The following is a 25,519-nucleotide window of genomic DNA, read 5'->3' as shown; positions in this document are numbered from 1 at the left end:
GTTTGTGTCCCTTTTTAACAGTGTGTTCTTATGCTTTGACCTCCCCAGGTGTACATGTACCAGTTGTTTCGCAGTCTTGCTTATATCCATTCCCAGGGTGTGTGTCACAGAGACATCAAGCCCCAAAACCTGCTTGTCGACCCAGAAACTGCCATCCTCAAGCTGTGTGACTTTGGCAGGTGAGATGCGTGAACAGATGAAAAATAAAGAGATTTAGCATGTTTGTATGTGCAGAAAAAAACAGAATTAAACCGATCTAAATATGTTTTCCTATTGGGTATTCAGTATGTGACATTGCCGATAATGTGTGAAGGTTTAGGCATGAAGTAACTATTTTAAACAGCCCAAGAGCATCATGGGGCTGTATTCAATATGGCAGACCTACTTCTTAACCCCGACCAAGTTTGTTTTGCGCGGTGGACCTTTAAACACTGGGTAGGTTAAAAACTTCTGTAGTCTATTGGGAGATGAACCCCAACAAACCCCTACAGCTCTTGCTAGCCATTTACTCCACAGTACTACTCAATATTACTCACACTTTTCATTCCCTTGGACCTCATCTTTATTGTTTAATTTGATTTCTTGTGTTTCCCCAGCGCCAAGCAGCTGGTCCGCGGTGAACCCAACGTGTCGTATATCTGCTCACGGTATTATCGCGCCCCTGAGCTCATTTTTGGTGCCACAGACTACACGGCAAACATTGACATCTGGTCAGCAGGCTGCGTACTGGCTGAGCTGCTGCTCGGACAACCCATATTCCCCGGTGACAGTGGGGTGGACCAGCTCGTAGAGATTATCAAGGTGAGTGTTTATTAGGTATCTGTGTGATGCTGAACTGATCAGAGGGCCACTTTAATTTCAGTTTTCAGTGGAGATTGTCACAGTAGGATATCAACCTGGTTTGTTGTTGTGGGTGTGTTTTTGTGCTATTATTTTGTATAAATGTTTTGGTATCATAAGACTGCTAGAATAATTACAGTCAATCACACACCCACATGGCCTGTGTGTCTACAGAATACTGCTCATACTCCTACATCTATTCTTAGGTCCTAGGAACCCCAACAAGGGAACAAATCCGAGAGATGAACCCAAACTACACAGAATTCAAGTTTCCCCAGATCAAAGCTCATCCATGGACCAAGGTAAGTCAATACCTGAGGACAAACACCAGCAGGGCAGTCAATGTTTGCCAGGCCTGCACTGTCTGGCATGTAGAATGTAGAATGAATCTGTTAACATGGAGAGCTACATGTCTGAAAGTTGTTGTCTGTTACTATTATTTTACTTCTGATTCTTATGACATTAATGAGACTTTTTGTGTGTAGAGGAACTCTGAAAATGTTCTGAATTTCTATATACTGTACATACAAACGTATTTGATTCAAACACGTTACACCAGTTACTCATAACAAAAAAAGAGAATATATGTGGACGTGTTTTTTGCCCACACAGTCTATTTAAATCTGCCAGTTAAAGTGCTTTAGTGCCCTCCTCCTGAAAGTCGGTTAACCCTGTGACACCTTAAGAGTACAGAAACCACTTAAAACCAACAGAAGTGGCCCTTTAACATTTACTACAAAGCGCATAGCTTTCTACTTCAAAAACTGCATGCAATTGCTTTTTTAGATGCGGAACTCTTCTATAGAGAGTTTTCTTTCTTTTTGAGGTTCTACATTTACCAAACGTTTAACACTAAAATGAAAGTACTTAATGTAAATGGAACATTGCAGCGTCTCATGCTAAGCTACAATAGATAATAAATATTGTTGTGCAACAGTTGTACAATTTAGTGTGAAGGTAATATATAAAATGAATAAATTTGACATTTACAGTTGAAATAATGTCCATCATGTACAGTAAAGTTCTTTTTTTTTTTTTTTGGTCATTTAGAATTTGACATTACCTACAGAGTGCTTTACATTGATGCTAGACATTTTCTAATGTGGTTGTCATTTTTGGCAGACATTTTGACTTAAACGCTTCTTGTTCCTCAGGTGTTTAAACCTCGCACCCCTCCAGAGGCCATCGCTCTTTGCTCCCGGCTGCTGGAGTACACGCCGGCCTCACGGTTCTCCCCACTAGAGGCCTGTTCACACACCTTTTTTGACGAGCTGCGCCAGCCGAACACACGACTGCCGAGCGGCCGAGAACTGCCCATGCTCTTCAACTTCAGCACCACAGGTATATACAGATTCAGGCACGCTTATCTTAAAGGTTTTGGTTTAATTTCAGCACCACATTGATCGGTTTTGTCCAAAGAAGTACTTTTAAAAATAAAATAAATTATCCAGGAGAAGTCTGATTCCCATCCGTTTTATATGATTAAGTTGTGTTGAAGTTCGATGGATTCATCACCATCTGTTTTAACTTAAATACAATCCGGTGCTGTATCTTGGTTTGTTTTGGGCCAACGCTGCGACCTCAGAGGAGGTGCATTTAATGCACCGTACAATATTCTTTTGTTGTGTGACGCTGTCCTGTTGATATGTGACTTATCATTAAATAAAAACTCTTTTTATTTTCTGCAGAGCTGTCCATCCAGCCCCAGCTGAACCCAACCCTCATTCCTCCCCACGCTCGCGCTCATACAGCTGCTTCCGCCCACGGTGGGAAACTCATATGTTAATATTATTATAATTTTATTGTAATGTTATTATCACCATAGTTTTGGCCATAGATGGCTGACGAAATATTTGCTAAAACATTGTGTGAAATGAATACCATTACAAAAAAATCCAGACTTCACAAGTAACAATGTGGAATTAAATTGTTTTAACGCAATTTTCTTTTATTTATTTTAAATAGCTAGTGAGTGAAAGATCCTGGTCTTTTTTTACTGATGATTAAAAGTAATGCAGCAGATTATTTAACATATAAAATTCTTTTTTTTCTTTTTTCTGACCAAATAATTTCCAAAAAACAGTTCTGTAACTAAAACATCTTTTATGTGTCCAGTCTGGTTAGCGGAGTATGTTTTTGCTGAAACCAGAGTAATGAGTCTTTTTGGACACAAGGTGGTGGTATTAGATATAAAACTTGAATTTGTCATAAACTGATTAGATGTGAAATATTTGTTCCTTATTTACAAATGACAAATATCAGAATGCACAAGTTTGTTGAATTGAAAATACGTAGTGAATATGTAATGTATTTGCTTGAATATTAAAAAGACCCTGATTATAATCGATCACCCTTTTCGAACCCTCTGTTTTCTGGAAAGATGCGCAACGGTCCAAAGATGAGATTGTTCTCATATTTGTAGTCTCGCATAGCCGGACATATCTCCACCCTGGAGAAAGGTCAGGCTGAACCCATCCTTATTCCGCCCTAAGAGAAAAAACGCTCCGGGTTGTTTGTATTTTTAATTTTTTTTTATACCAATCACAATCGTCTTGGGCATCGCTAAGCCCGGATGCAGCGACGGTGCCCTTGCAAAAAATAGTGTCGGACTCGCGTGGGAACTTGTTTTAGTGGAACATTTACATGTGTGGAGGTGAGCCCTGGCATTAAAATGGCAATTCACTGAAAGAACCAAGCATGTCTGCCTTATTGCAGCTTGGAAGTTTCACCAGAGATGGTTAAGAAAGTTGTTTTAGAGCATCTTTGGTTTCACGTAGCGACGGTGATTCTGAAAACGCTAACACACAGAAAGGGAAGAGAAGTATGTTTTCAGTTACAGCTACGAGTCAGAACCATCATACATCTACTGTTGTGAATGTTATTGTGTAGTCCTTAAATATACAATGACCCCCACTTTTTCACACGTATTTCCAGAAAACAATATTGTTTCATATTAATATTATAACGTAATAATACTTTAAATAATACTACCTTTGTGTACTGTACTGTTAATGCACCACTGTCTTTTGTTATCTCTTTCGTCCTTCAGATGGTACCGGTTCAGATTCATCTCAACACAGTTCAGTACCAGGATCTCTTAACAGCATCTGAAGCAGCTCCTCACCTGCCTGCCAGCCTGACCCTTCTCTCTCTCTCACGCACACACGCACACACACACACACACACACACACACACACACACACACACACACACAAAAAAAAAATACTGCACACACTACTGCTTTCTTCCATGCTGCTTGCTCTCCTCTTAGATGATCTGTTTTGTAAAAAAAAAAAAAAAGGGCGAGAAAAAAAAAAAAAGTTGTACAGTAACATTGAACAAACATTAGTTCTGTAGCTGCCAGGGGAAAAAATTCTGGTGGTTTTTTATAAAAAAAAAAAACATGTTGTTCCCCCTTCTCCTTTGGGGTTGGTCTGTAAAGGTTCAATAGTCGGGGCTGGTCCTCTGTAATATAACCTTCTTTTTTTTTTTATCAACTTTTTTTTTTCTTCCTTCTTTGTTTATTTATTTGACTAATTGAAAGCAAACATTTTTGTCTCTGGAGTTTTCCTTTTTTCCACATCAGATTATTTTTTATATTCTGAAATGTTTTTGCATCTGAACTGTACACTGCCTAACCAAGATCAGAACTGGCCCCAAGTAGGTCATCAGGGTAAAGGATGTTTTATTCAACTCAGGGCGGGAGAGCGGATGCAGGGAATGATACATTTCTAAATCCTCCAGCCACTTTATATTTACCAATCCAGCCTGATGTTTACGTTTTAAATTTAACCTCCACATCTTGTTAATTTATCTGCTTAAATGGCAGGTAGAGTAGAAAACCTCATCAGTACCAGGGTAGCAATTGTCAGTGTATGGTTGGAGGTGTATTGCCCCTTACGTGAATCATGTTCAGTGGCTGCATTACTTTATGCAGACTGACTCCACCAGTCACCGCGTCTGGTGTCCATGTGTTTGGTTCCTGTTCTAGAGCGTTTTGTCTGCTTAAAGTGTGAAATGTTCCTCTGAGAAACCAACAAAACTCATTTCCACATCCAGGATGGCAGAGGTGTAAGTTTGTTGGAAAGTCGATCATCCGGAGGTATATTCCTCAAATCCATCTTCTGTTGTTCATCACCTCAAAAATTAGGCCAGACCTGTAAATGTCAGTTGTGGAAAAAAAGTGTGAATGTGCTGCTCAGCGAAAAGCAGATCTAGAAAATGAGCATTTTGAAATTGAGCAAACAAATTAAAACCATAGTAGTGCAAATAGTGTTACTGTACTGGAGGCTGCTCAGTGTGCTGCTAGTTCGCTGTCCTACCAACTAGTTGTGTCCACTGGATGATTGCATAACAACCAGCGGTGCCTCAGGTGCCACTGTCCTAGATCTTTTCAGCAATAGAAAGCGGATATTGAAGCTCGTCTAATAAACTAGAGATTCTGTATCCCGACGTCAATGCTTCTTAAAGAAAGTTTTTCTTTTTTACTTGCTGAAGAAAATAACCAAATGTATGCCCCTCTTAACCTTCTAAAAGAAAAAGAAACCTGGAAGCCTTCACTGGTTTCACTTGTGCTAGAAAGTGTCAGTGAGTGGAGTTTACTGTGGAGGGAAACGGCTGTGTTCAGAAATGTCTTTAAAGGTGTGTTCCACTAATATTGGCTGGAAATTATACAATGCAGGATTTTCCTAAAAGAAACCGTGTATCAACTCATACAAAAGTAATCCCTCTTAGTCATCACTTCTGTCCCACTAGAGTTGTGTGGCAGTATCCTTATTTTGCTGTGTTTGGGACATTATCTGAGCGCCAGCCTTTGGGCAGTGGCTGTGTAGCTCATTCCACAACTAGACTGAATGTGGGGTAAGCGGGCGTATGTGATGCTGCAGGTGGTACACCGGGCTGTGTTTAGCAACCGCACCCAGGGGGCTTGCGCTTCTGGTGTTGCTTAGCCGGGGGGTAGGAGGGGCCAGCTTTGAATGTTGTTTTTGAAAATTAAGCAACAATTCCTGCATAGTATACCTTTTTAAACAAAAAAAACTACTTTTTCTTTTGTTTTTAATTTCAAGCTTTCTAAAAACGTTTGAAAATGTTTGAACTAGGGCAACCGTTGCTGCTTTTAAAAAATCCTGAAATTGTTTTAAGATAAGCTATACATTTTAAAAGCTTTGAAAAGTATTTTAAGTGTGGTAAATATAGTTACATAATGGCTCCCCTTTATAATTCCCCACACTGTCTGATGACATGTATTCTACATGTGTTGCTAGTCTTAAAATCAATTTAATTTCACAATATTATGAAGGCATTTCTCTTAAAAAAAAAACAACCAAAAAAACCTTTAAGGTCCCTTAAAATATATTGGCAGATTAAACACAAATACTATCTAAAAGTAACTTTTGGTGGAATTCCCCTTTGGCTGAAAGATTTGTGTCTGATGTTAGTGTAGAAAAAATGCTTTTGTACTCCCACGAGCTGAGAGATTGTTGGTCCTCCTGTTGATGAAATGCAGCAGAGAAACTACAGAATGCCAGGATGGGGGATTTATTGTTTTATTAAACTCTATGTAAATTTATTTATTTGTTTTTGTGATGAGAGTTGGATGTCAGTTAATTTTAGCCGAAGTGGGCTTTAAAATGGTGTCGAAACTTCTTTAGCAAACTGTACTTCATCAGTGGAAAATGAGTGAAGATCTTTGTAGAAACAACAACAGAATTAACAAACTGAAAGATGAATGGAAGGTGTAATGTGAATAGTAGTTGACTGCATTTCAAGCTGGGGGGGTGGGGGGGGGTGTTCATTTTCGGTGACTGTGTTTGTGTGCTCCTTGTACTTCTATCTTTGTGAAGACCAATTTAAATTTTACCCCATATAAGAGTGAGAAAAGTGAGCGGTTTGAGGTCATGTTTACATGTAGGTTAGGTGTGTGTGTGTGTGTGTGTGTGTGTGTGTGTGTGTGTGTGTGTGTGTGTGTGTGTGTGGGGGTGTGTGTGTGTGTGTGTGTGTGTGTGTGTGTGTGTGTGTGTGTGTGTGTGTGTGTGTGTGTGTGTGTGTGTGTGTGTGTGTGTGTGTGTGTGTGTGTGTGTGTGTGTGTGTGTGTGTGTGTGTCCATATTCCAACCTGCAGTCTGAGCAGGACATTTATAGTATATTTGATACTATTGTTGTACCATGCCTCCACCTGCTGTTTTTAAACTGCAGTCCTGTTTGTTTTGAACCTTCTTTATATACATATACACACACACGTATAAGAGCTCGATGCTTCTTTTTTAAATTTTTTTTATTTTTATTTCACCACATTCGTCACGTTGATTTTATTTGAGGAGAGTGGAGAGCATTTTTCATTCTCTTTCCCAGCCTAACCGGTCAGTCCTGTGGGTAACTGCCAGGCTCACTCTGCTTTCTTTGCTATAGAGTCCAACCAGCATGTTTGATTAACTCTGCAGGACGCGTCACACTCGGAGCTGTCAGACTTGACTGTGGCTATGAAAAGGTGTGACTCAACCGAGAGGAATCAAACATGGCTGATTCGTCTCTTCCTCCAATCTCAGAAGCCATTCCCCCCCATTCTCTCCTTCTCTTATAGCACATGTAAATATCACTGATTTTTATTTTCCTCTTTTTACTTTTATTACAGAGTTGTTTATATCTTTTCTCTTCCCCTCATCCTGTCGATGAAGCAGTCTTAGTTTGTGCATTGTTGTAAATAAGTTTCTTTTTTCACAATTCAAAATGTAAATACTGCAAAGGAAGAAAAAAAGAATCAGCCTACCCCTCATATTTGTTGATGATCTTTCTCTCTCTCTTTCTTGCAGTCCAGAGAAAATTGTAAAGTATCCGTAAGCGAGTTCAAGGGTTCTGTTCAATTTGCATTTTGGGTTTAAATCTGGCCAAGGATATATGACAGTGCTCTCTCCAGCCTGCTCATTTAAATCTACTGTTGGTCTAGACAGTCTAATAAATGCAAAATCTTTCTAGACGTTTGTTTTCCTTTTATAATAAATAGATTTTAAAGAGCAGTAAAGCACCTTAACGGGAGTGGCTTGTAACTGACTCCAAATCTCATTTTACTGACTGCAGATTCTCCACAAGAGGGAGCTGTGCAGTCATTAATAGACAAGTTCTCCACATGCCAATTAGAGTGAAACGTATTCAAGATTAATTTCCTTTTTATCTTTTGGCCTTGGTAACAATCTACCCCTTCTTTGTACTATTGAAATACCTCCTTCTGTCTCTCCCCAGTAACCAGGAGGCAGACAGTCGCAGTCAGAGCAATGTCAACCTCAATCCTGAAACAAATACAAATAAATGTTAAGCTGACAAAAGTCTTGCATTTTGCAGATTTAAAATAATACGTTTTAAAGCTCAAAATCATCTGAAACAGCAGCTATAAAAAAAAGAAAAAGAAATGGCCTAAAGCAGAGATGAAGAGCGGGCTGCAGAGGGCTATTTCATTTTCAGACTAAGTCTTCAACCCCAATTTAGCAACTTTATCAGATTTCACGCAGCTCTTCTGGAGGCACAACAAACTTTGATGCGTAAAATTGCTGTACTTGTTTTCTTTTTCTTCCGCATTGTTGTTTTTTTCTCATGTTGGAACAGAACTTTGTGTGTTGTGACAGATTGCAATATGATTACTGTGCAGTATTGAGAAAAAAATGTTTCAGCTACAGTTGACTGGCATTTTCAGAGAAAGTTGCTGTCTCATCATGTCTGACTTGATCTCAAAAGTGTTTAGTTGGACTAGAAATCACATAGTATGATGTCCAGCTTGTACCCAACACTGGCATTTTGTATTATGTGCCGTATGGCATTCAGATTTGCTGCTAATGATCACAAGATGGCAGAAATAGACATTTGTGTTTTGACTGCATACAGAGCCACCTATCAGCTGTGCACGTGTTAGTTGAGAGGCAACATGCAAAAATGTTGACTGACAGTTTCAAGTAAGCCTAATCTCAGAAATTGTACTTTTTGTTTGTGTTTTAAAATTCTCTGAAAGCTCAGTTGTTTGTTGACATTACCTCCCTTATGTAACTGAGGGATATTACTGCATCTCTGTATAAGTTAATACATCACTTTTAGTAACTATTTTTACTCCAGTGCTGTTCATTTTGGTGTCATCCTGCCCTGATGGACTGATGTGTTGGAGTGATAGACTGAGAAGGAGAGAGAAAGAAACACAAACCTGTCTGTCTCTGTTCTGTGTATGTATGATATGGACTCATTTACTGTAATAAAGTGATGAAACTGTGTTTAGACTGTGTGCAGTGTTTCTCTTTTAGGTTATGAACTAGTTTAGATCGATACAGACAAACCTAATAACTGAGTTGGTAATTAGACTGTGGGTTAATATAGTCTCGATCCATGACGTTCCACTTCCAAGATTGCGCCGGATGCATGTTTTTTTGCCGATGTCCGTTTTCTGCTTTCTTTGTTGGAATTTTAAATCTCTGCAGGGTAAATCCAGACAGCTAGCTAGACTATCTGTCCAATCAGAGTTTTCTGTTGCACGACTAAAACAACTTTTGAAAGTACACATGTTCCACCAAAACAAGTTCCTTCCAGAGGCCATTTTGCAGCGGCACCGTGCGGAGCTTTGCGCCGCCCATGACGATTGTGATTGGTTTAAAGGTCCCATGGCATGAAAGTTTCACTTTGAGGTTTTTTAACATTAATATGCATTCCCCCAGCCTGCCTATGGTCCGCCAGTGGCTAGAAACTGCGATAGCTCTAAACCGAGCCCTGGGTATCCTGCTCTACGTTTGAGAAAAAGAAAGCTCAGATGGGCCGATCTGGAATCTGCTATAAGGAGCAGGGTTACCTCCCATTTTTCTGCTTTGCCAGAGAGAGAGAGAGAGAGAGAGACATCATGGCTTTCAAACGAGCAAAGTGGCAGTCAAGGCCCCACCCTCCACCTTGCCCCCCCCCCCTCCTCAATAGCTACAGACACAGAAATGGCACATCCTAAGGAAAGCTCATTGTGGGACTGGCTCTAGTGGCTGTAATTCTGCACCAAGGCTGAATTTCGGAAAGAGACTTCAGATACAGTATTAGGGGACCACTAAGGTCTATATAAAAGAGACTTCAGATACAGTATTAGGGGACCACTAAGGTCTATATAAAAGAGACTTCAGATACAGTATTAGAGGACCACTAAGGTCTATAGAAAAGAGACTTCAGATACAGTATTAGAGGACACACTAAGGTCTATAGAAAAGAGACTTCAGATACAGTATTAGGGGACCACTAAGGTCTATAGAAAAGAGACTTCAGATACAGTATTAGGGGACCACTAAGGTCTATAGAAAAGAGACTTCAGATACAGTATTAGGGGACCACTAAGGTCTATATAAAAAATAATAAAATAAAAAAAAGAGACTTCAGATACAGTATTAGGGGACCACTAAGGTCTATAGAAAAGAGACTTCAGATACAGTATTAGGGGACCACTAAGGTCTATATAAAAGCATCCGAAGAGCACCATGTCATGGGACCTTTAAAGAAATGCCAATAAACCACAACACGTTTTTCTCCAATCCCGGAATGCCGTGTGGACTAGCCAGACCCCCCCCCTCCGCAGCGCCATGGAGGAAAGTCTGGTAATGTGAGACTAGGGTTAATAAGACCAAAACCTGTGTGCCATTATTTATTTTGGCAGAGTTTGACTGAATAAATCACTGTAAATCTTGACCTCTCTGGACGATAAGGAAATTGTCACGTTTCCTTGATTAAAGGCTGACCAGTTAACCCTCTTACATCCCTTTTTAAAAAAAAATGACAAAAGTCCCATAAAAATATATTATTTTTGACTTTCTTTGAGTCAAATCTTTTAACCAACTTCAGTCCTGATCATAACCAGTTCGTTTACATAATGCCCCGGTTTTATGCAACAGTTTAATGATTTTCTGTATACTAAATGTTTGGGGGATTTATTTAGAAACAACATTGTTTTTAATGCATTGCATCATACACTGTAGTGTTTGCAGTCTGCAGACTTTTATTATAGGACCTGAGGATGAAAAAAAAACCTCAAACCCTTGCAAAATATTCTGCCATATGCATTAACACGAAATGATCAAAAAATAAAAAGCCCAAAATGTCACTTGTGTTGTTAAGGGTTATGTTTGTGCATTTCTTTGCGAGTGTCCTCGGGGAATATCGGTGTCCTACTTGCTTGATACTCAGATTTCAAGTTAGCAGCTGAAAATCTGAAAAAGATCTTACAATACACTACAGATTTTACAGCAGCTGCAAGTTCACGTTCAGGCTCAGTTCCCTGCAAGTGGGTTACAGAACCAGAATGTACAATATGTCCCTTCTGCAACTTCATCAGATAGATACAGTATTTCATGTACCTGATCCAGTATTTCTTCAGTTGGTGAGTTCAGTGTCCTGAGAGCAGCCAGTGTGTGAATAGGTGAGTATAAAGTTGTAAGGAGCTTTAGATAAAAGTGCTTTATAAATGTATCCATTTGATATTATTTTAATCGTAGGATTGTGGCTTCTTTGTGTTTTATGGTCTGCGTAACTTGTGACTGTGAAACAGAAGGTAAGGGAGGAGATCCAGCCTTTTAACCAGAACCAAATGCTACTAGGTAAGTTTAGGTGTAATATTTTACTTTTCCCTCTCTATTTCTCTACATCAGTGTGTCATAGTGTAGATATAGGGAACACTAACCAGTTACAACCAGTTGGAGAGCCTCACCTGAGGCCAGAAAAACGCCCAACATTAACAACATTTAACCAGGAGCTGGTGTGAATTCCGAACCATGGTGTTTGTGTCTCAAAATTCATCTTACAAGAGTAAATCAATTGCCTAAAGTCATAGTAATCAGTTATAAATTCAAAGAGTATTTCCTTGTTGCTCCTTGTATATAAGTGGTTTAGTTTTCCAGAAGCTGCAGACGCTCGGCTGAAAGATTCAACTCTACTGAAGAAGGTGAGATTTATATGCATCTTAATCTGGGAGCTTTCCATTACAGTTTATGGATGTGTTTATATCATAAATTGTATATCAATGTTCTCTCATGAATGTTTTTTAGATTTGCTCTGCAGTCGTCCATTACTCAGTATAAACCATGAGGGTCATGTTTCTTCTCTGTGCCGCCTTCTTCGCTTTGAGCGTTGCAGCAGGTGAGACTCACCAAGACTCTAAACACCCAGCATGGGTGTTCAGAGTCCAACATGGAGTGATGATTGAAGAAAAAAAAAAATGATTTAAGAAAATGATATACTGATTGACGAAATGGTATAATAAAAGAGTTTCATTTTAAGTTGCAATAGAAACTCTTCTTACAAATGACTAAATTGACTCGGGGCGCCTGGATAACTCACCTGGTAGAGAGAGAGCCCCACGTACAGAGGCTCTGTCCTTGTCGCAGCAGGTTCAACTCCGACCTGCGACCCTTTCAAAAAATAAAAATAATCACAACGGACATTGACTGATCCAAACCAAAAAGACACTGTTACATTTTACCAACTAACCAGAAGCTTGTCATAAAAATAGTTTCTGAAGATGGTTAACCTCCATCTGAATCTTCTTCCACAGCAGATCCAGTGATGGAGATGATGCCAGGTGAGACTCATTAATAATATTAATAATTTATTATCTTAATTTTAAACCGCAATTTTCAAAACAAAGTTAAAAAGGGCTTTACATAGTTGAACCAGGATTAAAACATTTCAGCACTACAACGAGGCAAATAAAATCACATCGTTAATAATACAAAAATAAAATGGAACAATAAAATAAAAAACAATGTCCTCCCTTTTCACACTATATACCAAGGTTACAGTTACTTACTCCAGTTGTAATTATAAATTATACTGTTTGGACAAAATATGTTGATACAGTTTTGAACAGTATTTTGGTACTTGAAAAGCATTGTGGGAGAGATGCTGCTCAATAAATGATATCATCCTGCACCATTTATGGGGCACAATGTGTGTGTTGCTGTTTTTGTTTCTGCTTTAGAGCCAGTTTGGAGACAAGTAAAAGCAACTATTGGCTTTTTGTGTGCTTTATAGCTTTTATTTACCCCAAATAAAACTATTCACTGGATAAAATAGTGTATAGATACACAACTGTCAACTACTATGCATGTTTATTTATTTGCACTTGCACCAAGGAACAGTGTAACATTCATGTTTTCATAAGGATTACTGTAACGTAGATTCATGACGAGTTGTTAAACAGCAGGTTGAAAATGTGACTTCTGTTCTGCTGAACATGAACGGCTGTCACATAAAAAAAAAAAAGATTTAAAAATGTTAATATTATCATGTGACTGTTATTCCTCTGCAGAGCCAATGGAGGAGCATGTGCAGGTTCAGCAAAACAAGACTGGAGGTAAGGTAAGGTAATATCTTGGACCACAAACCAAAAGCCTCAAACTTGTCTTCTTTTTAATGTGTATATGGATGATTATTTGTCACAACAGTTACATGCATACATTTCAGGATGTGTGATAGTCAATTTTCTCATCCATCACCTTGTACGCAGATGATTTGGTAATCTTTTGCCCATATAATGCTGGTTTACAGCTTCTGAACGTCTGTCTAACGTTTGACGTCAGTCTATCAGGAAATTATCTGCAAAAGGCCATTGTGTCAGTTCTTATCAATGCTTATTTCTTCCAGGCTCTGGGGAGCTGCTGCGTCGGATAGCAGGAAGGATGAATACATGGCAGGGCTATGTAACCCCGTCTTCATACGAAGGCAGTGGGGAGAACGACTGTCCGTCCGACTGGCAGAGATATGAGTCGCAATGTTTCATCTTCATCAACAGCCCAATGGCCTGGATAAAGGCTGAGGTAGCCTGACATTACAACATCTTACTTACAGGTGTTGAATCACACAATGCTGTTACTGGAGACTAGTCTCGCATTGCCAAACCTATCTCCACAGCACTGTAGCCTACTGGAGAATTGCATCCAAATGTTTCATGAATGATCCCTAAATCTAATTTTTTGTGTCCAATGATACTTAAAGTAATTTTAGCCATATATCTGGCTCTAAAACTTTGTCTCTCCCCTGCTCTGTCTCACTCTGCTTTCCCAGAAATTAAAAATGAGGTAAAAAGGTTTGAAAATATGTGCATTATTTGTAGATTTGAATAAGGCCATACTATTTCTGTCTGCAGTAAGAGCCTTACACCTCTGCTTTTACAGAATTACTGTATGCAATACGGTGCCAACCTCGCATCCATCCACAACCAAGGGGAGTATGACTTCATCCAGTACTCTTTAATGACGAACAGCCCAGCCTGGATTGGTGGCTATAATGCAGTTAGGGTAATATGCAAACATCACTTTACAGACATTCATCCCTATAAAAGTTAAAGGTTATGATTTTAGATTGTTTGAGTTAATCTAAAAATGTTTTTTTAATTTTATGACCACAAATGTTTTATATACAGTATACTCCATATTCATACATTTTCCATTCAACCTATATTTTTCACAAGAAACACTTTACTATACTTTTTGTTCTGAGCTTTATGTATAGTCTGAAGTTCATTCTTGACTTTGGAAATGGCAGTTTAGACATAGACAATATGACCAAAAGGTCATGTAAAAGCTGTTCTGGAGCGTTCAATCATCTTCAGCAGATACATTTTGCCCATAAAAAATATTTGCATAGTAAAATATTTTAGTCACCGTCTGTTCTCCAAACTGGGTGTGTGCCGACCGCGATGTACTGTAAGTTACCTACCCTACTTCAAAAAATCATAAATATCCCTTTAGTGTAAACCATTATTTACATGCTATTTGTCTTTTGTTTGTTTTTGCAGACCTCGGTTTGGTTATGGAGTGACGGTTCAGAATTTAATGGGAGCTGGGTCCCACGTAAGACAATCAGCTTAAGCAGATGGAGAAGGTGTCTCACAATAAGTCGTTGGTGGGGTACAGGTATTACATTAAATGACTCAAGGCTGGAAATGTTACAGAAAGGATTCCCCATGGGGAGTAAACCTGTTTCTAAAATAATAATAGTCACTTTCCTCTCTTGTTTTATCGTTAGATTTCTCCGACCTGATACCTTCCTATTGTGAAAAGGCGCTTCCCTTTGTCTGTGGAACAAGACCTGGACCGTTTTACATGTAAATGTACCATGATGCTCCTGTTCAGGAAAAAACATCATTATCTATGATGTGAAGTGTGTGCACTCTTTTACAGACCATAAGTTCCCTTCTATAAATCACAGGAAACTCTTTTGAAACCCTGTATAAAATTAAGTAATCTTAAAAATAAAAGCAGTTTCTCCAAAGTCCCAATAGTCTGGATTTAAACCTTTTTGCATTTTAAATAAGAATTTGATTAGAATAGAATAGAATTGCTGTAATTGGAACCTATGGTAGAACATGTTAATATACTAGATAACGTATTTTGGTATGAAAACATGATTTTTTATTTAAACAAGTATCCTGCATCATAAATTCACAACAAGACGACAAGAAATAAATAAGCACACAACTAGTAAAACTGGGGTCTCATTGATTAGGAGGCAACCTGTTCACAACCCGGACCACTGATAAAATAACTAAACATCTATAATATTAATCCTTAATTTTAAGTTTTAGAAATACAGTCACTGAAAAAGTTGTTATTGTGTCGGTGGATTGACAGCTATATACTATATTTTGTTGTGTATTAAACCATAAACATATTTTATTTGATGCCACTTTTTTGCCTTTATTAGATGTGCTATATAAATAGTGTGAAAAAAAGGACGTGTTAATGAATAAGTAAATAACCTATAACCTAATTTTCAACTTTGTTGCTCTTGTTATATTGAGATTTAGTCAGTTTCAGAATTGTTTTATTTTGTGTGTCATCAAGGAGATTATAATTATCAATTTTGTACATTTCTGTCAAACAGCCAACAGAGATCGTCCACAGTTTGTGACCTATTTCCCATAATACCTCTATTCTTGTGAATAATATCTGACTGCCTTTACTGTAATTCTACATATCATTATCAGTATACTAATCAGTAATTTTTTATTTAAATGACTGGCAGTTTTTGAAGTAGACCAGTAAAACACACTGATAACGGCTTTGGTAACACCCAGAATTCCCAGCACATAATTAGAGCATCTTCAACGCTCCATCACTCCTGCTCTGGTTGAGAGTTTAGAGCGAGTCCACTGGCACAAACTGGTGTTTCCTTGAGCGATTACCGCCAGTTTGGAGTACCTCCCACGGTTAATCTCACACCAGGATTAGACTCAAATTCATGTCAATTAATGTCACTCTGAACAATCGTTGTATACCTGTAGGACTTTGGACCCAGTGACAAACAGTTTCAGACATAAGCCATATAGCAGTTACAGACAATAAAATTCCAGATCACAGCGTAATCATACCAAAAATAAGACTCAGGTCCTTCCAGCATTTTTCAGACGAATACATTTACATAGATATGAAGGAAGCAAGTTAAGACTTGCCATATGAATAAGGTCCGTTAGAGACTCTGTCTGACAATCACAAATGATAATGAGGAATTCTTTCCATGTGTTTCATGGGGAGTATCAACTACTGCCCTCCGGAAGGTGCTACAGTGTCCTAGATTGCAGAAAGAAAAAATATATATAAACATTCATTTGTTCCCTTGTCAATATATTTGCTGAATCAGCACAGGAAGGCAAAGAAGTGACAGTTCCCCCCCCCATATATTTATATGTTTATGACTATTTATGACCAATCTTACAGGGCTGAGCCCCCATTATATTAATTATTATTATAACTTTTGTCTTCATGTTGTTGTTGTTGTTGTGTTGTCTTTATAAATTTTGGAGCTTGTATTGCAAGATAAAGAAAAAATCTGTGCCTACAGACAATCAAATGTTATCTTAAATCTTAAATTAACTCTTTATCCACACCCTGCAATAATGTGGCATAACTCTAATGATGACAGTCAATAAAATACATAGGGTATGTAAAAACAGTCTGTTTATTACCTTTTTGATGGTATATAAGTGCTCTTCAGAAATCCTGCAGAAACCCAACTCAGAGGTTTGAGTACTGAAGCAGGTGAGACTTTTGGGTTTCATGCATTTGATGATGTAGAGTTTCACTTGAACTTCTACATAAATAACTGCATATCCAGATGTTTTGTGTTTTTAGTGATTTTGAATTCCTGCATTGCAGCATCACTGTAAACAATGAGGGCCCTTTTTCTTCTTTGTGCTGCCTTTGCTCTGAGCATTGCAGCAGGTGAGACAACCACTGAACACATCAACTGTTTTCAGTCTTCTTATGTACACAATAATATGGTTAAACAGATTTTTACATTTTGCCAAAAGCCATAACTGTTGCATTAGTCTAACTTTAATTTAATGTCAACACTTGAGAATTATGGTGCATCTTGTCCTTCTGATACCTGATATTATAGATATTCTGATATTAGATAGTTAACTGCAGTTTTACATTTTCCCCCACAATAGTGGGGGACACATCAAGGTAAGATAAATTACTGCAACAACTTTACTGTATGATTTATTTTTCTGCTGTTTAGACTAAACTAAATGTAATTTAGGAACCAGTCTGTGATTATCAGCAATTCATTTTTGTTGTTCTACCAGATGAGCCGCCGGTTCAGATGTTAGACAGGACAGAAGAGAAGGAGTTGCTGCCCTTGGGAGGAAATCGGAGAAAATGTGCTGCCTGATGTTGAAATAGCAGATGTCCAACTGGGTGGTCCATATGGATCCAGATGTTTCATCTTCATCAACAGAGAAATGCCCTGGATAGATGCAGAGGTAGGGCCTTACACTTTATTCACTCCATGATATTCATATTTAAATCCAGTGTAATTATACGTCTATATACAAAGCTGTTCATCTCTTCTTTTACAGAAACATTGTGCCAAAAACGCTGCCAACCTCGCCTCTGTCCACAACCCAGGAGAGTATGAGTTCATCCAGGAGGTCATAAGGGGGGGCCATGGGGCGTTTTTCCCAAACCTGGATTGGTGGGACTGATGCTGTTAAGGTAGAAGACGAAAGATCTGCTGCTTCTCGTAAAATTTTGCAGTTTGGGATTACTCACTTTAAATAGTTAAAATGTTGCCTTTACTGTGTTTGGAAGTAATTCATTCTGTATGTTTCACAGGACTTTGTTTGGCTCTGGAGCGATGGGTCAGGGTTTCATTACCAGGATTGGAGCATCGCCGAGCCGGACAATTATAGAAACAATGAGAAATGTGTTGTGATGAACCGATCAGGTACAGTAATGCTGTGTGATAACCCGCTCACTTATTAAAACAACTCACTGGAACTTTTCTGTCTCATCTGCCTCTGGGCTGATGCCAACTGTGAAACAGAGCATCCCTTCATCTGTGGAACAGTTTAAATTGTAAAAAATTTAAGAAATCCTATTGCTGCTTTTCGATAATCACATTATAATTTAGTTTGGATGGAGGGTGCACAAGACTGTGGATCACACAACTTTGTCAAAGAATAACATAATCTAACATCCTTTTCATCTAACAGCAGCCATGCTCGGTTTGTTGTATATCAAAATGTTGTGGAAAACTCTAAAACTAAATTACAATATAAATGTGATTAAGTAAGATGACGTTGGCCCTTCATTTTTGTCTGGAAATAAAGTAACACTGCTTAAAGCAATGTGTCAAGTTAAAACTAACTCACCATAATTCTGCAAATAATTTGTTTGTATTTTATAATGAAATACAGTAACATAAGAATCCTTTGTGTATGGGGGACAGAGTAAGATGTCTCATGTTCAAGGAACTGAAATAATCTTCCTTACTGATCCTTATAACCCCCACAGACAGACACACATGGGTTTACTTACTTGATTAAGTTATGCGTACAGACATTACAACGGATGTATTACAGTAAAAGGTGAAAGGGGGCAACTGAGGCCACACGTACCACGCCCCGATTTTTGTGCTACCCCACCCTGTTTGTATTTGAGACATATATAATTATGTCATAATTTTAATCAACATTTCAGTCCATTTCAGTTATGAAGATGTGGCAATTAAACTCTCTATAGTCCAAAGTTGATCTAAATATAACTATGTTAACTCCTCTGTTAAAGGTGAGCTTCAACAGTTTCTAATAATAATAATAATAATTTACCATATCAGCTCTATTCGTCTGCATTTAAATTGTGGTTCAAAGACTTGAATCTAAATAGGCTAGATGAACAATAAATAATGTAAATGTAATGTTAAGCTTTGTTTGTGTAAACAATAATGTTATAGTCATGTTTCCTTGTGGTTTCCATAAGTGTTTTTTTTTCAGAACAGTTTACATTATTCATTTGTGAGTTTGTATGTGCTCTTGTGTCCTTCACTATTTAAATGTGTAAGCTACAATCACCACCAGAATTATAGTCGAGACACAAAAAAAGTGTCTTATTATTATTCAGTACGTTTAATTTCCAAACGTTCCGCAAACTGAAACCACAAATTCCCAGAAGCAAATACTGAGGACACCAGTTGCTGCCGCGGCTGTTAAGGCTGCAGTTCCGCTCCAGGCCGGATGGGGCGCTGTTGGTTTTAATACGATGGTTCAAAAACCTTCTTTGACAATTCCTTTGGCATTCAAAAAAAAAGAGACCGACAAAAGAGCGAGGAGAGTCAAATCTCGAAGGTAAATCCGCGTGAAATCGAATAACGTTACAGTAATTATTGTTTAACAGATCAAACTCATTTGATGTTAGATAACCCTGATTTGTATTCGAAAGTGTTTTATTTATACTCCTACAACATTGTAATGTGTAGTAATTCCGATTCACATGTAATCTTAGCTTCTCCAGCTATCTTAGCTAACAGTGTTAGCAAGGCGGCGCCGGTTGAAGAAAGGCCTGTGCTAACCTGTCTATGGTGCTAACGAGCTAAACTGGTTGTTTAAAACAAGTTCTGTTTAGAAACAACGGCCAATAACGTTATCCACGTTGACAATTAAATTAATGCATACGGACAATAACAAACCAGCTATTGCTTGACTTGTTTGTTAACTTGAAGGGAAACTGTTTAAACGTGATTGTCAACATGGATAACGTTAACTAAAACGGGGGCATTCCACCAGGCGCAGATGCCCCGCGTTCCGCAGATTTAGTTGATTTTGGTCATTTTTCCTAAATATGTGTGCTTCTGTCATAAATGAGTCTTTCCCAAACTTGTTTCCTTAAAGTTGGAATCATAATTGTTAGTGTATGCGCTAAAATTATAATTTCCCTTAACGTTACTTTTAATTATTTGGCATAGCATCATGTAAAGCAGCTTCTGACTGAAAGCTGTGTCCACGTAATATTGACCATAGTTTTTTTTAAATCTTATCTTCAGGAGTATTTGATACAATATAGATTGTGAATGTAGTTTAACATTGTAGGAAAGTGCCAATAAATATATATTCAAATTGTCTTTTGACATAAAAGGGTTGGTTGAAAAATATTATCCAGCTTGGATAATTGTTTTATTATTTTTAACTGCTAATGTGTCATGTCATCATTGGGAGTTAGGCGTCCTTCCTCAAGAAAACGTGACGTTTTTTATTTTCATTGGTCCTTTTTCTTTTCTTTGGGGTTGTTTTGGGTCTCTGTGGTCATTTGGCGTTTCTTTGTAGACGGTTTGTGTCCCTTTTGTGGTAGTTTTGCGTCTCTTTTTCACATTATTTTGGACCGTTATTATAACCATATGTGTCTAAAGTGTTGGAAAAGCTAGAGCAAATAAAATAAAAAATTAGGTAAAAAAAAAAAAAAAAAAAAAAAAAAAAAAAAAAAAAAAAAAAAAAAAAAAAAAAAAAAAAAAAAAAAAAAAAAAAAATTTTTTTAACATTCAGCTTAGGTGCTGCCCAAAACGGCTCGGGTGCTACACCGTAACATTACAGCCAGGAAAACCCTGCCAGCTTATCACATCCTAAATCTACCTGCTGCTGGTGATTTTACACACTGAATTTTGATACAGCATTTTATATGTGGTTGTGTAAACAGACAAAAGCTGCAGTCAACGATTTGGCCAATAAAAGTTGCACATATTGATAAACTTGTCTCTTTTTTGTTTATTCCTGCAGGTCAAAGTTGAGGGCCATGGCTCGTGGGCAGCAGAAGATTCAGTCTCAGCAAAAGAACGCCAAGAAGGCAGCAGAGAAGAAGAAAGGCCAGGCCGCTGACCAGAAAACTGCAGCGAAGGCGGCACTTGTCCACACCTGCCCCGTGTGCCGGGTGAGTACATTACCTACAGCTGGCTGCAGATCAGATTTAGTTGTACAGCGCTTTAGAGTGTGCCCAAAAATCATTGGGGTACAGCTTGTGCTCAGTAAAATCTGCACTTGCCAAAAGGCTCAATAGCTCATTGGCTGGCGCACGCTCCAGTTACATTTAGCATGTGTTGTGATGTGTACCACAGTGCTATGGCGCCGTGGCTAGGGACGTAGTCTTATTTATAAAGTCAGTGTAAACGCTGCAGCGCAATGCTGTCCATCTCAGCTGAGAAAGGAGAAATGTCTAGCTGAGTCGAGTTATACCGAGCAGTCTGATGTGTGTAGAGGGCTGCATGGTTATACTGTAACAGCCTGGTAGTGTTTTCATGCGATTTAACAATGAACAGCCGTATGTCAATATTGCAGTCGATCGTGTTTATTTAATTGTGGGAAGCCAAAATAGGATCACAATAAATATTTTATTAATTATGCAGCCCTACCACGACATCTCCTCTTTTTTCTTACCCCCCTTGAAGATGAAGCAGAAAGCGCCCTGAAGCGCTGCCCGACAGACAGCTCTACATGTTATTATAAAAAAAAACTGAGGCGCAGAAACACTTTTTGACCGGTGCGGAGAAATGCGCTTTCTGAACAGCCAGGTTACTGCTCTCCTGAGAATTGACAGTTCGCCATGATTCTGATTAGTGGAATTTAATAGCTCTAGTTTAAGCAGAAATGAGACATGCAACACATTTAAATGTTTTTATTCAGATGTGAATAATATGATTCAATCAGCATCTATAGGGCCCTATCTATGGAATCTGTTATAAATAATTTTCTGTTTTCATTATATTAAATAAAGCCATATTTTCCTGTGGGTGTTGACATTAAAACTTTTGTAGGTCTAGTGGCTTAAGGAGATCACCACTATCTCTTAAAATGGTTAGACATGCTGTCCCACTGCAATGTGTCAGGTTAGAAACACAAGAGAATGCCACCGCAGTTTGGAACGCTTTATTTATCACAGCCACACAGTTAGCTCACTATTTCTGTTGAAGTTGAGATGTGGTTCTGAAAGGGATAATTAAAATTATCTAGCCTGGAGGCATTATGTACATATAGAACAGGCACAAATATGGTAATAAAGTGTGAGACATATCTAATAATGCTTAAAATTTAGTATTTTTGGGTGCACCTAAATGGCAATGTTAGGCGCACCAGTGCAACCAATGTAAAAAGTTAGTCTAGAGTCCTGTTTTTTATTTTTCACAGAAACTCTATTTGAGATCTGGTTTACTTTGTGCGATGAGTACTATATTCTACAAGGCATCAATGATGAGTCAGCAAGACATGAAAGATATTTTGTTGAATAGTTTAGGATTGGCTATGAAATCTACTGTAAAAATTATATATATATATATATATATATATATATATATATATATATATATATATATATATATATATATATATATATATATATATATATATATATATATATATATATAAATATAAATATAAAAATATAAATGCTTACCTATTGATCTTAAGGAGGTTGAAGTTTGAAATTCCTGTCTGAGTAGTATTGTTCATCTGACACTTCAAGCACAGTGCCATTTGCTTTAGGGCTGCAACAGTTGTTTTCATTACCCTCCGAGTATTTCCTTTTCTTTCTTTTGTCTATAAAGTATCAGAGAATGTTGATGTTCAATTTTGCAGTAATTTTTTATTTTTATGTCTTCCGCAAATTCATTGTTTAATGTAACCAACAGTGCAAACCCCCAAAAATTCAGTTTATTTGCATAAATGACAGTTTCATTTTCTTTCAATCAATTCATTTATTAATAGACTTAACTATTTCAGGTATACTTTTTTTTTTTTTTTTTTTTTTTTTTTTTTTTTTGGATGACAGGATAAAGAAAAAATGTAAACCATACTTTATTTTTTCAGACACAGATGCCCGACCCCAAGACCTTCAAGCAGCACTTTGAGAGCAAACACCCCAAGTCCCCCATGCCCCCTGAGCTGGTGGATGTTCAGGCATGAAGAACCGCTGACAGGACCCGAACCCGGTAAGACAGTAGTAAAGTTTCTGCATTTTGAACAATGGGCATTTAACCAAGCATTTTAAAAAGAAAACTTAAAGCAACACCAAAGATCCTTTTGTACCTTTTTAAAATAATGTTTCCAAAATCATTTTGGAAGTGGTTCGGCACCTCGTAACAGGGTGAATGGCGGCATTCGCTTTGCTTTGCGGCCCTCTATCGGCTATAACCACACTGCAAGTTTGCCAGATCGGGTAGCCGATCTGTAGTTCAAATGAGACATTACGACAGCGGTAATGGACAATTCTGCTTCCAACCTGTAGGGGGCCGAAGTGGAACAGTGCTTTGGTGTTGCTTTAGTGCATGGTTTTTGCGGTAACACTTTAGTTGAAGGTATCTACATAAGAGTGACCTGACAGTAACATGACACATGAACTCTAACCCTAACCATAAGTTGTTGTGATTAAAAACCAAATGACACTTACTAAAAGAAGCCTTGTGTCATAAACTTTATGACTTGTTTATAATGTTTATAACACGTTCATGACAGTGTCATGTCACTCTTATGTAGATACCTTCAAGTAAAGTGTAACCGCTTATGCTAACTCACTTTGTCACTTTTAATATTTTGCAACTATTACCATAATACTAAAAAACAACAAACTTGTTTACAGATCCACAATGACCAACGACTAAACATTGAATCACTGCGCCTGAAGGAGGTTGATGACGAACACTGGGACCCATCAGTATTCATGGACAAAAAATGTTGGGATGGAGGGAGGGGGTGGAAGTGCTGTGTACATGTGTGTTTGTGTAAGAGAAAACAATAGCGATGGGGCAGAAGTACACCAGCACCCCACTTTTATATTTATTATGTACAACTACCTTGCTATTTCACATGGGGGAGGGGACCTGCAAGATTGCCTGCTAACACTGAATAAAATTTCCTTGTGACTAATTACTGAGAGATGTGATGAGTCTGAAAAACCTACAATGGGATGTAAAAAAAAAAAAAACATATTTTTTAATATATGGCACATTTAAGACCCCGACTATATATTTAATCAATCATCTACAGTGGACGTGGCAATGCTGTTGGGTAAAAACCTTGTCACTCCAATCATTTTATTTTCACACGAGTAGAGGGTATTCACATGATGTCGTCTCTGTCATCAGTGCACACCCTCTATAGAACGTGAAATGGGTTTTCATGATCATTGGCCTCTCGAAATTACTGAAATCCCATTGTGTAATTTTGTTGATGGTCAATGTAGAATATTAGTTCCTCCAAACTATTTTTGGAGATTCATGGTTTTTGTCAAACAAGATTTGACACCTTTGCCTCCTCTGTGCTGCTGCTCCACAGGTGTTCACACTCAGTAACACCTTACAACAGTACCTCACCTTAAACCACACAGCAAATCCCATAGTATGTTCTATTTTCCCTAAATAATGATGCTCATTTTAATGTCGTCCTCCTTGGGCATGTCTTGGCAATAACACCATCTTTGTCCCACTTCAGTTAAACCAGGACTAGATTTGCTCTGTGCTCATTTATTTTTTCAGCTGTTGGCAGTTTGGTTGTTCATTGTTTGAAGAGTCTGTTAGTGGCCCCAAGGATTGAGAGTTAAAGAAATTAATTCCGTAACTGCCAAAACGATTAATTCCTGTTTTTGGTTCTTTATATATTTACTTGCAGGCAAAAAACTTCACTAATTTGCTTTCACTGTACTACTTTTTTTTTTTTTTTTTTTCTTTTTTTTATTAACCTTTTCAATAAATTGAACAATGTATTTAACGTGACTGGTCTTCTCAGCTGATTCTGTGTACATGACATAATGAAAGGCGATTATTAATTACATTACAATATACAGCAGCTGTCGTGTTGGTTGATGTAGAGCATAGTTTCTCAAAGTGCGGTGTGCAGCCATCAGAAACATTTTGTAGGCCCCTTGACATGAAATGCATTACATTTTAATCAGTGGCTCATTTCAATATTTTAAATTTCCAAAAGCTTACATTTAATACACTACTGCTGCCTCAAACTGCACCCTTCTAAAAAGCTTATGTCAGGTTAGTAATGACAACTTGTAGAAAGATACTGTTGCATGGCATCTAGTGGCACCTTGCGAGTATTGCGGGAATTAGTCTATATCGACGACGTTTCATTTACGGGATAGTTCCAGGACCGCTGGAAGTATCGTCTGATGTCCCTCATTTTCGGGCCGGATGTCATTCACCTTCCGGTATCTTTGTGTTGGCGTTCTAAACTCCGGTCGATTTGGGAAATATCCTCCGAGCTAGAACCCACAATCAAATTGTATCTTCTTTTTCTTTTGATAAAATTGTCATCATACACTTGACAGCCATTTTAATTCCAGAGCCCACCTCCCTACTTACATGTTGCACCAAAACAAGTTCCTTCCCGAGGCTATTTTGCAGAGACACCGTTAGTGGC

The 25,519-nt window shown here is 38.1% G+C and overlaps 2 protein-coding genes across 2 annotated transcripts in view; both read left to right on the top strand.

Annotated features, from left to right (window-relative positions):
- Positions 1 to 4,063, top strand: part of LOC120572002 (glycogen synthase kinase-3 beta-like) — a 14,711-nt gene extending 10,648 nt beyond the window's left edge. Inside the window, exons 6-11 of the mRNA XM_039821184.1 lie at positions 49 to 179; positions 597 to 801; positions 1,047 to 1,142; positions 1,995 to 2,181; positions 2,529 to 2,606; positions 3,890 to 4,063. Coding sequence (XP_039677118.1) covers positions 49 to 179; positions 597 to 801; positions 1,047 to 1,142; positions 1,995 to 2,181; positions 2,529 to 2,606; positions 3,890 to 3,951 — 759 coding nt within the window. The 3' untranslated portion in view covers positions 3,952 to 4,063. The remainder of the gene's footprint in view (positions 1 to 48; positions 180 to 596; positions 802 to 1,046; positions 1,143 to 1,994; positions 2,182 to 2,528; positions 2,607 to 3,889) is intronic.
- A 15,278-nt stretch (positions 4,064 to 19,341) lies between these two features.
- On the top strand, positions 19,342 to 24,077 carry zgc:91910 (uncharacterized protein LOC445276 homolog). The gene is made up of 4 exons (XM_039819507.1): positions 19,342 to 19,462; positions 20,885 to 21,035; positions 22,964 to 23,085; positions 23,733 to 24,077. The coding sequence occupies exons 1-3, from the start codon at positions 19,377 to 19,379 to the stop codon at positions 23,057 to 23,059; spliced, it is 333 nt and encodes a 110-aa protein (XP_039675441.1). The 5' UTR covers positions 19,342 to 19,376; the 3' UTR covers positions 23,060 to 23,085; positions 23,733 to 24,077.
- The last annotated feature ends 1,442 nt before the right edge of the window (positions 24,078 to 25,519 follow it).

The sequence above is a fragment of the Perca fluviatilis genome, chromosome 13, assembly GCF_010015445.1.
Source record: "Perca fluviatilis chromosome 13, GENO_Pfluv_1.0, whole genome shotgun sequence".
NCBI classification, from domain to species: Eukaryota; Metazoa; Chordata; class Actinopteri; order Perciformes; family Percidae; genus Perca; species Perca fluviatilis.
Note: the sequence above shows the minus strand (reverse complement) of the source record. Positions and strands in the feature narration are given on the sequence as shown.

Coding starts and splice junctions, on each gene's coding strand:
- zgc:91910 (XM_039819507.1), top strand. CDS start 19,377: ATGGTTCAAAAACCTTCTTTGACAATTCCTTTGGCATTCAAAAAAAAA. Junction 19,463..20,884: donor AGGAGAGTCAAATCTCGAAG/GTAAATCCGCGT, acceptor TTATTCCTGCAG/GTCAAAGTTGAGGGCCATGG. Junction 21,036..22,963: donor ACACCTGCCCCGTGTGCCGG/GTGAGTACATTA, acceptor TTATTTTTTCAG/ACACAGATGCCCGACCCCAA.